Below are 12,802 nucleotides of genomic sequence, written 5' to 3' on the forward strand. Positions count from 1 at the left end.
GTCCTCTCAAAGCCACCATTCCCTTTTCCCATGCCACCAGAGTGCTTTTTACTGGCTTTAGAAAAACCAATAGTTACTGTAGCATAAATACCAGTTTTTAGAAGGAAACTAGCAAGAAGTCCTACAGTGTTACAGGAGGGAATGGTGGGTATGAGATAGCAGCAAAATGGTCCCTGTGTGTGGTGGTGGTGGTGGTGAGTTTTCAAAAATATACATTCCTGTCCACATGACATGAAGTCTATTGACTTCAGTTTGTAACCTTTCACATTAAGGATTGCATATTGTATATTATTATCATGAATCAATGTGGTTCATTCCAGTTTCTGACATACATATGTTTTGACCTTATATGATTACATTTTTTTGTCCTCCCCCCTCCCCCTTCTTCAACAGATCTTTGTGTACATTGGTGTGTAAGTGGACCTACTCTTCAGAAAAAGGCTGGGATGATAGTTTCTGGAGGGTGATTGGATTAGAAGATCTGGTGACAGATAAGTACACAAAAATAGGTAAATTTTACCTTAAATACTTGGAATGATTTTAAAAGACAGCTTTCATAGAACTGTTTCTCATGTACATATTAGTGGGAAATATAACAGAAATAATTTAGAACTGATTAATTTGGATTTCTGGGGGGGGGGGTTTCATTGATCAATTTAAGTATATTTATTTTTATTAGTAAAGTGGGAGGTTGGTAGGTGTTGGGGGAGTTGGTTGGGTTGGAAATTGTACTGGGAATTTTAGTTAAGTTGATATTTGTGATTTGTATATTAGGGATAAACTTGTCTTATGTTTTTACTATCGGATGCTTAGTGGGTCCTATTCTGGGCCAATAACATCTGGTGGTAGGAGAGGCCATGTTAGTGTTAGCCAAATCGCCTTTTTGAATAAGTTTGAGGCATCTTAGTTAGGTGGGCAAGATGGCAAAAATACACGAGATCAATAACATGTGACTACTAGGAGCCCCTGAGTCAGTGAGTTTTAATTAAAGCAAAATTATATTTTATTGGGGGGAAAACTCAAGCCTACAAAATAAAAAAATGCATTCAACACAAGCAGTTCAGAACTAAAAAAAATAGGTATTAAAAGATAGGCATGTTTGCATTAGCAGCAGATATTGTTGGGGGTGGAATATTTTACCTGTTCCTAGAGAAAGTAGAGGTCCAGCAGCAAAGATGGGGGAAGGAGGAAGCGTGAGACGACCAGTGTCATCTGCAATAATGGGTCCAAACTGATCTGAAATGGGGATGGCTCTTCCAGAAAGGTAGGGGTCTGGAAAGAGTCACATCTGAATGGCAGAGGGATCTGCCTTAAACAGCCAAATTCATAACCGAGGCAGGAGCCCTTGATGAGGCTTTCTGACAGACTCATGGTTCCCAGGATGCTTTGACGAAAGACACCTTTTTATTTATTTATTTATTTTGTGATTTCTAGTGATTCCTTGAGAGTGATAATAGCTCCTCTGAGTGGATCATATGCTAAAACAAAGAAAACTGTATTGGACAATTTAGGATCTAATATTTGCTATTGTGACACCTCTTGGGGGAACATTAGGAAAACAAAGGAATCAGGAAGAAGGAAGATGGGTGGCCAGATCTGGCTGATGCTGAAAGATCGGTCCCATGATGTTCTATTGACAGAGGTGATCCTCTTTAATAGTTGACAGGAAGATTCTTTGGTCTGTGGGTGGTTGTAGCAACAGTTCTTTTGTTAACAGCAAGGTGATTGCATCAGCATAACCAAAACTTAGGCAAGACTCTGGAATGCAGTGTGTGGTGCAGGTACAGCATCTTCATGACTGCTTGCAGGAAAATATGTTGTCCTTTTTGAAATTCTTGAGGAGCATGGCTTCCCCTTGGTCTGTAGCTTATTTATTTTATTTAATAGGCTTATATTCCGCCTTTTCCCTTAAACAGGCTCAAGTTGGTCACAACATATAAAATAACAATAAAAACCTACATATCAAAGTTAAAACACCAATTTAAAATTAACAGTAAAAACAATAAATAAAAAGCACCACCGGTGGACAGGGCACGGCGTATAAATAACCAGTTGTAGGCCCACCTTATACGATGGTAATAACAATAGGATAGCACTGTAATAAGCATGATGTCACCACAAGGGAGGCAAAATGATGGAATAATAGGACTCCTGCTGCCTCAACCATAGGACGGAACAGCTCCATCTTGCAGGCCCTACGAAATGGCAGTAATTCAGATAGGGTCCGGATCTCCACAGGGAGCTGATTCCACCAGGCAGGGACCAGGGCTGAAAAGGCCCTGGCCCTGATCCTGGTTGAGGCAAGTTGGACGTCCTTAGGGCCAGGGGTGGTCAGGAGGTGTTGCGTAGCCGATCTGGGGCGTATATGGGGAAAGGCGGTCCCTCAGGTATGTTGGTCCCAGACTGCGTAAGGCTTTAAAGTCAGTACCAAAACCTTGAAGCAGATCTGATACTCAATAGGTAGCCAGTGCAGCTGGCACAGCACTGGCTGAATGCTTGCCCGTAAAGGCAATGCAGTTAACAGCTGTGCTACCGCATTTTGCACTAGTTGGAGTTTCCGGATCAGCTGCAAGGGTAAGCCTGCGTAAAGCGAGTTACAGTAATCCAACCTGGAAGTGACCGTTGCATGGATCACAGTAGTTAAATCCTGGGGGGGATAGGTAGGGCGCCAGCTGCCTAGCCTGCTGAAGGTGGTGAAAGGCAGATCGAGCAACTGCTGTGACCTGGGCCTCCATGGTAAGTGAGGCATCCAATATCACTCCCAGACTACTCACCTTCTGAACCGGCTCAAGAGATGCACTGTCCAGGGTTGGGAGTCGGAGGCCCAACCCTAGTCCCCCACGGTTCAGGTACAGGACCTCTGTCTTGGTTGGATTGAGTTTCAGCTGGCTTTGTTGCAACCATCCAGCCACAGCTTCCAAAGCCCCGGTCAAATGCTCCAGAGTGGTGTCTGAATGGCTGTCCATCAACAGATAGAGCTGAGTGTCATCTGCATATTGGTGACAGCCCAGCCCCAAACCTCGAGCAATCTAGACAAGAGGGCATATGTAGATGTTAAATATCATTGGTGAGAGAATAGCTCCTTGTGGTACACCACATTCTAGTGTGTGTCGCAAAGAGGTCTTCTCACCAAGGGCCACCCTTTGTCCCCGACAATGGATAAAGGAGGAAAACTACTGTAAGGCAATCCCCTGGACTATCGGCAAGGTGGTAGGTCATTAGATCGTAGTCAACTGTGTCAAATGCTGCTGAAAGAGCTAGCAATAGTAGCAGCGCTGACTCGCCTTGATCCAGATGCCTTCTGAGGTCATCTGTGAGGACAACCAAGATAGTCTCCATGCCATGCCCAGGGGGGAAGCCGGACTGGAAAGGGTTGAGGGTAGAGGTGTCCTCCAGGAAAGCTTGAAACTGTTCCGCCACCACATTCTCAATTACCTTACCCAGAAACGGAAGATTCGAGACTGGGCAGTAATTGGCCGGGACCATAGGGTCCAAAGATGGTTTCTTCAAAAGTGGACGTACCACTGCCTCTTTGAGCCTAACTGGGAATGTCCCTGATGACAGGGACAGATTAATAATATCAACCAGAGGTCTCCTGACTTCAGCACCACCTGCTTTAACAAGCCAGGATGGGCATGGATCTAGAAGACAAGTGTAGGCTTCACTGCGGCCAAGATCCTGTCCACGTCTTCTAGAGAAAGCCGTCTGAAGTGGTCCAAAGAAGGGCCCAAGGACGGACAAAGGGCTTCCAGTTCACATACTGTATCAACTGTGGCTGGAAGATCTCGGTGGAGAGCCAAGACTTTGTCTGCGAAATAAGTTTCAAGAGCCTCACAGCCAATATCCAATTCCCTAATATTTTGGTTGCCTATTGGCACTGTAGTTAATGATCAAATTGTCCTAAACAATTCCAGGAAGACAGGGTTGCAGTTGTTTGTTTGCATTGACTGTACAGCCAAGGAGGTGAAGCATGATCTGCAGTCTTCATGGCTAGGTGTATCAGAACTGCTAGTGGGTAATAATCCAATCAGGAGTGCTCTGAGCCTGGCTTGGCTCAGCATAGCAACAGTCCATAAGAGCAGACTGCCCATAGCTGGCATGGCACGAATGCCAATCTGTACACGGTTCCATTAGATTCCAGTGTAAACATGGGGGCTTATTGAAAATCATAGTCCTTGGGCAACATTAGGGTTGGGGATATTAGTAATAGAGGGGTGGGGGATGTATGCCAGTGAGACAAGATGGAGAACAGATGGAGATTTGGGAATGCCCAATCCCATCTCAAAAGATACTGGAAAATATACCGTTTTCCGACACAAGTTTTGTGTAATGCCAAGTTTATTAACAATAAGACCTCTGTTCTGTGGGATTATTTGACAAAGCAGTGCATAGACCTACATGTGTGACTGTGACCTGGGTGAGGGATGGCAAGATTGTTGCCTTGAACCAACTTGCTCCCCAGGTTTTTCAATCCTTCACCAGTTTCGGACTAATGGGCGTGGGGTGTGTGTGTGATATTGCTTATCCAGGAGTCTTTTTCTTTCAGGGCACTCCCCATGCCAAAAACTGCCAGCATTGAATGTATTGTCTGAGTGTGGGAAGCTGAGGAGAGTTTGTCTATCTGGCTGTTATACCGACTGCCTAACACACTGGCAGATACCCTGCTGAGGCTGTATCAGGCTGGGCACTGGAGCATCCCAAATTATTAGTTCTGGAGGGCTTCAGTGTCCATGTTGATAATGTGGCTTCCTCTCAAGCCAGGGACCTAGTATCATCCATGGTGACACTGGGACTCTCCCAGTTTATATTGGCTCCTATACACTAAGTGAGACACATGCTGGATCTTATTTTTGGTGTGGTCCCATGGTCTGACCACTTTGCCCTGAAGGCCTGGCTGGGTATTTGAAACCCTCCCTGTTTGGGTGGTGAGCAGATTTATGCTTACCTTTGGAGACTGATGGACCCTAATGGGTTCCAGAATGCTCTGTAAGATCTGATGCCCCCTGGTGGTTTGTTGGACCAACACCTTGCAACCAACACCTTGAAATGGATTTGGAACTCTATCAGCAGCCAGTGTAATCTTCATAGCACTGGCTGAAAGTGCACTGATGAAGACATCACAGTCAGCAAGCAGACTGCCACATTTTGCAATAGCTGCAACCTCTCGATCAAGTATAAGAGTAAGCCCACTTAGAGACAGTTGCCATAGTCCATTCTGGAAGTGGCCATTGTGTGGATCACTTTAGCTAGATCGTGGGTAGAAAGGTAAGGGACCAGATACCAAGCCTGCCGAAGATGAAAAAAGGCAGATTTGGCAGCTGCTGCAACCTGGGCCTCCATTGACAGTGAGGCGTCCAGTATCACACCTAGACCCCAAACTCTGGGTGCTGGTGTCAATTACACCCCATTCAGGATTGGGAGCCAAATTCTCATATCCAGTCCCCCACAACCCATGTAAAGGACCAGTGGAATCAACGTGATTAATCTAACTAAGTCACTCTTTTTAAGAGGATCTGAAATCAAAGTTTAAGTTTGGTTTCTGATATAACATTAAGAAGAATCCTGGCTATTGTTAACGCTGGTAAATTTGATGCTGACTTTGTTATCATTGGTCCTTGACATCAATTTTTGAAGTAATGTGAAATGAATTTGCTCTAGAGGATGGAGAAGGGGAATATGCATATTCAAGGCTGGCTCCTTCACTTAACTGCAGAGAAGAGGTATTTATATTTACACAACCAACAGAAGAGAAACAGTCTTGTAACACAATGTATATGTTGATTGAAAAGCACATTTTGTTGTCTTCATTGGAGTTTACTCTGAAGGAGGTGTATTTAGGATTGAAACCTTAGTCTTATACCTTAAGGGGGAAAGGAATGAAAGTCTTCCCTCTTTTCAGCTATCTGTAGGTTAAGGTGTGAAATAACATGTGTGCCAGCAAGAACATACGATTATATTTGGAAGAGAAAACCAAGCAGAAGTATATACTTTCTGTGATGTTGGCCCACTGGCAAATGAAACCAGCCCCCCCCAAAAGGATTTTGGGGGGTTCGGATATATTGGACCCCAGAAATATTGTTATTTTCTGATATTCCTGAATCCCAATATTAGTACAGTATTTGGATGTGGAATTTTTGGAAAATCCCATTTTCCCCCAGCTCCATTATTCCCTATGGGGACCTTTATAGTCAATGGTATAATGGGAAATTGATCTGGGGGCCTGGGGAGCTGTTTTTTGAGGCAGAGGCAGCAAATTTGCAGCATAGCTGCTGGTGTTTCTCTCAGAAGAACCCCCAAATTTGAAAAAGATCAGACCAGGGGGTTCAGTTCTATGGGCTCCCCAAGAAGGGTTGCCAGCCTCCAGGTGGGTAACCTGGAGAAAACTGTTTGGAGAACAATTTTAACGCACAGTCACTAATACAATTCCCAATTATGCACTTCAATTCAGATTATAATTTAATCTGGTAACGATTTCACAATTGATTTCACAGTAAATAAGAATACAATAAAGAACAACTAATCTATGCACAATAATTCACAGAATACATTGCAACACCAATTGCTCCAAAATACGACCACAAGAGTTCACAAAATTAAAGAGCAAAGCTCTATAGATGTACGAGAACATACTGGTCAATTTCTTCCACAGCAATTGCTAATTTTCAAAGCAGTAGTCATATCATGACACGCTTCTGATAATTTAGTGTGTTTCGGACACACTTTGTCTGACACAATTTATTTAAACTGGAACCAATGCTCAATGTATACATACGTGTTAAATCTAGTCAGTTTCCTCAAGGTTCATTAATGAAGAACCGCTAATGCCTAATGCCGCTAATTACCGGAAGCATGTCACGATAAGACTCTCTCTCTCTCTCTCGGCTTGGCTTCGCGAACGAAGATTTAAGAAGGGTGCAATAGTCCACATCTGCTGCAGGCTCGCTGGTGGCTGACAAGACCAATGCGGGACAGGCAGGTCCGGCCACAGTGGCTGCAGGGAAAAGTCTGATTTAGGGTTGGTGCTGTAGCAGTGCGATTCTTCCTCAATCTCCTTTTGTCCTCAAGACCAGCTATGCGTGCGTTCTCAAAAGAAGAGACAGCCTGGTGGATGGTGTGCCTCCATGCTTTGCGATCTGAGGCTAAGTCAGACCACTGGTGATGGTTGATGCGACAGGTGCCAAGGGATTTCTTCAAGGAGTCCTTGTACCTCTTCTTTGGTGCCCCTCTATTTCGATGGCCGGTGGAGAGTTCGCCATACAGGGCAATCTTGGGAAGGCGGTGGTTTTCCATCCTAGACATATGCCCTGCCCAGCGCAGCTGCGTCTTCAACAGCAGTGCCTCGATGCTGCTAACCTCCGCCCGCTTGAGAACTTCAGTGTTGGTCACAAAGTCACTCCAGTGGATGTTGAGGATGGTGCGAAGGCAGCGCTGATGAAAGCGCTCAAGGAGTCGCAGGTGATGACGGTATAAAACCCACGATTCGGAGCCGTAGATGAGGGTTGTCATCACAACCGCTTTGTAAACATTGATCTTTGTGCCTTTTTTCAGATGCTTGTTGCTCCACACTCTTTTGTGCAGTCGGCCAAAGGCACGGTTTGCCTTTGCCAGCCTGTTGTCGATCTCCTTGTCGATCTTAGCATCTGAGGAGATGATGCACCCCAGGTAGCTGAACTGCTGGACTGTCTTCAGAACTGATTCACCCACAGTGATGCAGGGAGGGTGATAATCTTCCTGGGGTGCAGGCTGGTGGAGAACTTCTGTCTTCTTCAGACTAACTTCTAGGCCGAATAGCTTGGCAGCCTCTGCAAAGCAGGACGTCATATGCTGCAGAGCTGATACTGAGTGGGAGACGAGTGCAGCATCATCAGCAAACAGTAGCTCTCGGATGAGTTTTTCCATTGTCTTGGAGTGGGCCTTTAGTCGCCTCAGGTTGAACAGGCTGCCATCGGTGCGATAGCGGATGTAGACACCATCGTCATAATCTAGATCTACTGCGGCTCTTTGAAGCATCATGCTAAAGAAGATCGTAAAGAGAGTTGGCGCGAGAACGCAGCCTTGCTTTACACCTGTGCCTATTGGGAAGGTCTCCGAGAGGTCGTTGCAGTGTCTGACTTGGCCTCGTTGGTCTTCGTGTAGCTGGATGATCATGCTGAGGAACCTTGGGGGACATCCTAAATGTTCCAAGATTTGCCACAGGCCTTTCCTGCTAACGGTATCGAAAGCTTTGGTAAGGTCGACAAAAGTCACATACAGAGCCTTGTTTTGTTCCCTGCATTTCTCTTGGAGCTGCCTGAGAACAAATACCATGTCGGTGGTGCTCCTGTTAGCTCTGAAGCCGCACTGGCTGCAGTCTGATTTTTCCCCTTTGTTCTTGTATAGGGTGATGATGATTGCATCGCGAAAGTCCTGTGGTAATTTGCCTTGTTCCCAGCAGGTGACAAGTACTTTGTGAAGTGAGCTATGTAGTACTGTGCCCCCATGCTTCCAGATCTCTGGTGGAATTCCATCAACTCCTGCTGCCTTGCCACTTTTCAGTTGCTTGATGGCTTTAACAGTCTCTTCTAGAGTGGGGATCTCATCCAACTCTGTTTTCACTGGTTGAAGTGGGGTGAGGTGAATTGCTGAATCTTGAACTACGCGGTTGGCACTGAAGAGAACCTGAAAATACTCGGACCACCGGTTCAATATGGATGCCTTGTCTGTGAGGAGCACTTGGCCGTCTGCACTACGCAAGGGACTCTGAGTCTGATATGATGGACCATATACTGCCTTCAGGGCTTCGTAGAACCCTCTTAAATCACCAGTGTCTGCACACAGCTGGGTTCTCTCAGCAAGCTTGGTCCACCACTTGTTCTGAATGTCTCGAAGCTTGCACTGGAGGTTGCTACATACAGTGCGAAAGGTTGCTTTTTTCCCAGGACAGGAGGGCTGAGCAAGATGTGCTTGGTAGGCAGATCTCTTTTTCGCCAGTAAATCTTGGATCTCTTGATTGTTCTCATCAAACCAGTCCTTGTTCTTCCTTGTGGAGAACCCGAGGACTTCTTCAGAGATCTGCAGGACGGTAGTTTTTAGGTGTTCCCAGAGTGCTTCTGGAGAAGGGTCTGTGGGGCAACTGGGGTCCTCAATTCTTGACTGGAGTTTTTCCTGGAAGGCAGCTTTAACTTCGGCTGACTGGAGACTGCCAACCTGAAACTTCCTCCGAGGGATACCTCCTCTCCTGGGTGTGGGTTTAAAGAGAAGACGGAAATTGCAGCGTACAAGACGATGATCCGTATGACATTCCGCACTGGGCATTACTCGGGTGTGTAAGACATCTCGAAGGTCTCTCTGGCACACCAGAATGTAGTCGATAAGGTGCCAGTGCTTGGACCGTGGGTGCATCCAGGTTGTCTTCAGACTGTTCTTCTGCTGGAAGATAGTGTTGGTGATGGTGAGCTGGTGCTCCATGCAGAATTCTAGCAGAAGGTGCCCGTTGTCATTGCAGTTGCCAATGCCATGTTTGCCAAGTACTCCTTTCCAGCCTTCCGAGTCTTTACCTACTCTGGCATTGAAGTCGCCAAGGATGATCACCTTGTCCTCTGTAGGGGTCTTCCGTACGAGGTTGTGTAGATCAGCATAGAACTTGTTCTTTTCTGCAGGATCTGCTTGAAGGGTTGGGGCATACACACTGAAGAGTGTTGCATGCTGCTTGTTTTGAAGTGGGAGGCGCATGGACATGATGCGATCTGAGTGACCTGTTGGCAGGTTTTCGAGTTTGGAGGCAATGGAGTTCCTGACCATGAAGCCAACGCCAGAAAGGCGGCTCTCAGCCTTTGACTTACCTGACCAGTAGAGGGTATAGCCAGCACCGTGTTCTTGAAGACTACCTTCCTCAGGGAAACGGACCTCACTGAGAGCTGCTATGTCGATATTCAACCTGAGAAGTTCGTGGGCAACTAGAGCAGAGCGTCGTTCAGGGCGACCACTGTCTACTGTGTCAAGCATAGTTCTGATGTTCCAACACGCAAGCTTTAGTCTTTGCACACTTTATGAGGCAGGTGCATGCCTTTTCTTTGTTGTTATTTTTTGACCGCAAGTAAGGATTCCCATTGACCGCGGCTAGCCAACTGGGGTGGAGGAGACGAGCTTTGTTTAGGCCACCTTTTCTAGGCCCCTCTCCGTGTGGAGCAAGCAGTGCTGTCCCTGGATAAGGCTGCTTGGTCGTTCAGGGTGCTGCCAAAAAATGCTTTCGTCTCCGGGTTAGCATCAGGCGACCAATACCCTGAACCGCCTACATGCAGGATCGGGATTGCGGCTTCCAGTGGCACCTTCCACCTGCCGTTTCGCCCCTTGCCCATCGCTGCAGGACTTGATGCGTTGTGGGTTGTGTATGTGGATATGCCCTTCAGGCCTGCGCAGAGGAATTTTTTAGGTGAAGCCCAGTGTGCGTGGTACTGGCTCCACCCTTTCACCTGGGGGTCATCTGCCATGGCCCAGTAAGCCAGGACGCCAGCAGCGAGTCCTCCAGGTGGTAGGTGTTACGTTAATGAGCTCTATCTGCCCGGGTTTGATGTTAGAGTTTTCCTTCTCTTAGGCTGGCAAGGTTGGTGGGCCCAGCCTGCCCATCCGGTAGCAAACTCTGTGAAAAACGGGGGGGGGGGGGACCAGCGAGAAGGTGTTGCTACGGATGCAGTAATGCAGGAGAGGCCATTGCAGTGACCATCTGCCAGGCATAGCCAGACAGTGACCACGCGGCATTCACTACACCGGGAGAGGAGAGGCTAAGTATTGCGCATACACTTTCCCTGGGGGGGTAGGATACCCAGAGGGAGCCCACCCCCCACGATACGACTACTGCTTTGAAAATTAGCATCTGCTGTGGAAGAAACTGACCAGCACTATCTCATACATCTATAGAGTTTTGCTCTTTAATTTCTTATGTCGTATTTTGGAACAATTGGCGTTACAATGTATTCTGTGAATTATTGTGCATAGATTAGTTCTTTATTGTATTCTTATTTATTGTGAAATCAATTCTGAAATCGTTACAAGATTAAATTATAATCTCAATTGAAGTGCATCCGATCGTATACCGGATCCAGTACAAAGTGCTGGTCATTACCTTTAAAGCCCTATATGGCCAAGGACCGACCTACCTGAGGGACCGTCTCTCCCCATATGAGCCCCAGAGAGCACTGAGGTCAGTGGGAAAAAACAGACTGAATATCCCTGGGCCAAAAGAAGTTAAACTTCAAAGCACCCGCACTCGGGCCTTTTCCGCTGCGGCCCCACAACTCTGGAACCAGCTCCCAGAGGAGGTGCGGGCCCTGCGGAACTTAGACCAGTTCTGCAGGGCCTGCAAGACCGTCCTCTTTAAACAGGTGTTCACCAATGACTAAATTAATGTTTACCGCCAGATTAATAATGTTTACCGCCAGTATCAGATCTAGGAATGTTTTAATCATTGATTGGTTTTAATGTGAATTTAATATGAATTTATTGTTTTATTATTGTGTTGTTCACCTTAAATGTTGTTAGCCGCCCTGAGCCTGCTTCGGCGGGGGAGGGCGGGATACAAATAAAATTTTACATTACATTACATTACATAATTGAGAATAGTATTCGTGACTGTGCATTAAAATTGTTCTCCACACGGTTTTCTTCAGGTTATTAACTTCACCATGTTATCCCATTGGCTTGCCAAGCCTCCAGGCAGGGCCTGGAGATCTCCTGCTCTTACAACTGATCTCCAGTTGGCAAAGAGCAGCTCCCCCGGAGAAAATGTGCTGCTTGAAGAGCACTTGGTGTAATTAGTAGACTGATCAAAGCCACCAAGTAATACACCGTCTTTCAGTTTGCAAAAATTTATTACAAGGATTGTGTACAATACATAATAAACAGTACAATAATGATAAAGGCTGGCGGTGCTAGGGCTTTTTAAAGTAACAGAAACCCCAAGGGGGCCTAAAAACCCGTCCCCAAATGAATAGATATAAGTCCAAACTTGGAAGTAGTCCAACTGAAATTCTCAAGGTGGATGCTCCTGAGGAATGTAGCTTCAACGCAGCCGCTTTCTTACAAAGACGTCTCTCTGGATTTTGATGACATTTCAATTCATTTTAACAGCTCAATTATTTAGGAACTACAATGATAATAATAATTACCAACCAAGGCTTAAACAAAAAATATATAAATTACACTTTAATGTATCAAAACAATAATTATATGCAAAGACTTACCCTCGTTTTGCATTCTCTAATAACAGCATTAAGCTTCTCATTTCATTGTGAACATCGAGCTTTTTCATTATGGAGCTTACCCCACAGTCTTAAAGGGATATTTGCTGCTGCTTACCAGGTGTAGCCAATTAAATTTAGATAAATGCTGTATATTCCATCTCCTTGTTAAAACCATATGGTTCATATTTTGTAAGTCTAAGTAGACTAATTGAGTTTACCTTAGTGGAGGCAAACAACATGGGATATATTTCAGATAAAACAAAAGGGTTCTTGACACCTGAAGTCCCAGTTGTCGGTTTTATATGTCTTGCCCAAGGTGCACAAAAAAGGAATGCCACCTCCAGGGCGCCCCATAGTTTCAGCCATAGGATCAGTGCTAGAACCCCTGGCCAAATATTTAGAATTCTTTTTACAACCCTTTGTACCTACTATGTCTGTGTTGAAGTTACGTTCCTCAGGAGCACCCACCTTGTGAATTTCAGTTGGACTATTTCCAAGTTTGGACTTATATCTATTCATTTGGGGATGGGGTTTTTTGGCCCCCTTGGAGTTTCTGTTACTCTAAAAGGCCCTAGCACCGCCGG

The 12,802-nt window shown here is 45.8% G+C and overlaps 1 protein-coding gene across 2 annotated transcripts in view; it reads left to right on the top strand.

Moving 5' to 3' along the window:
• FGGY (FGGY carbohydrate kinase domain containing) overlaps positions 1 to 12,802 on the top strand; it is a 346,832-nt gene that overhangs the window by 127,605 nt on the left and 206,425 nt on the right. For both annotated transcript variants that reach the window (XM_060231899.1, XM_060231898.1), the window contains exon 6: positions 394 to 509. In XM_060231899.1, coding sequence (XP_060087882.1) covers positions 394 to 509 — 116 coding nt within the window. The remainder of the gene's footprint in view (positions 1 to 393; positions 510 to 12,802) is intronic.

Source organism: Heteronotia binoei, chromosome 2, assembly GCF_032191835.1.
Source record: "Heteronotia binoei isolate CCM8104 ecotype False Entrance Well chromosome 2, APGP_CSIRO_Hbin_v1, whole genome shotgun sequence".
Lineage (NCBI taxonomy): Eukaryota > Metazoa > Chordata > Lepidosauria > Squamata > Gekkonidae > Heteronotia > Heteronotia binoei.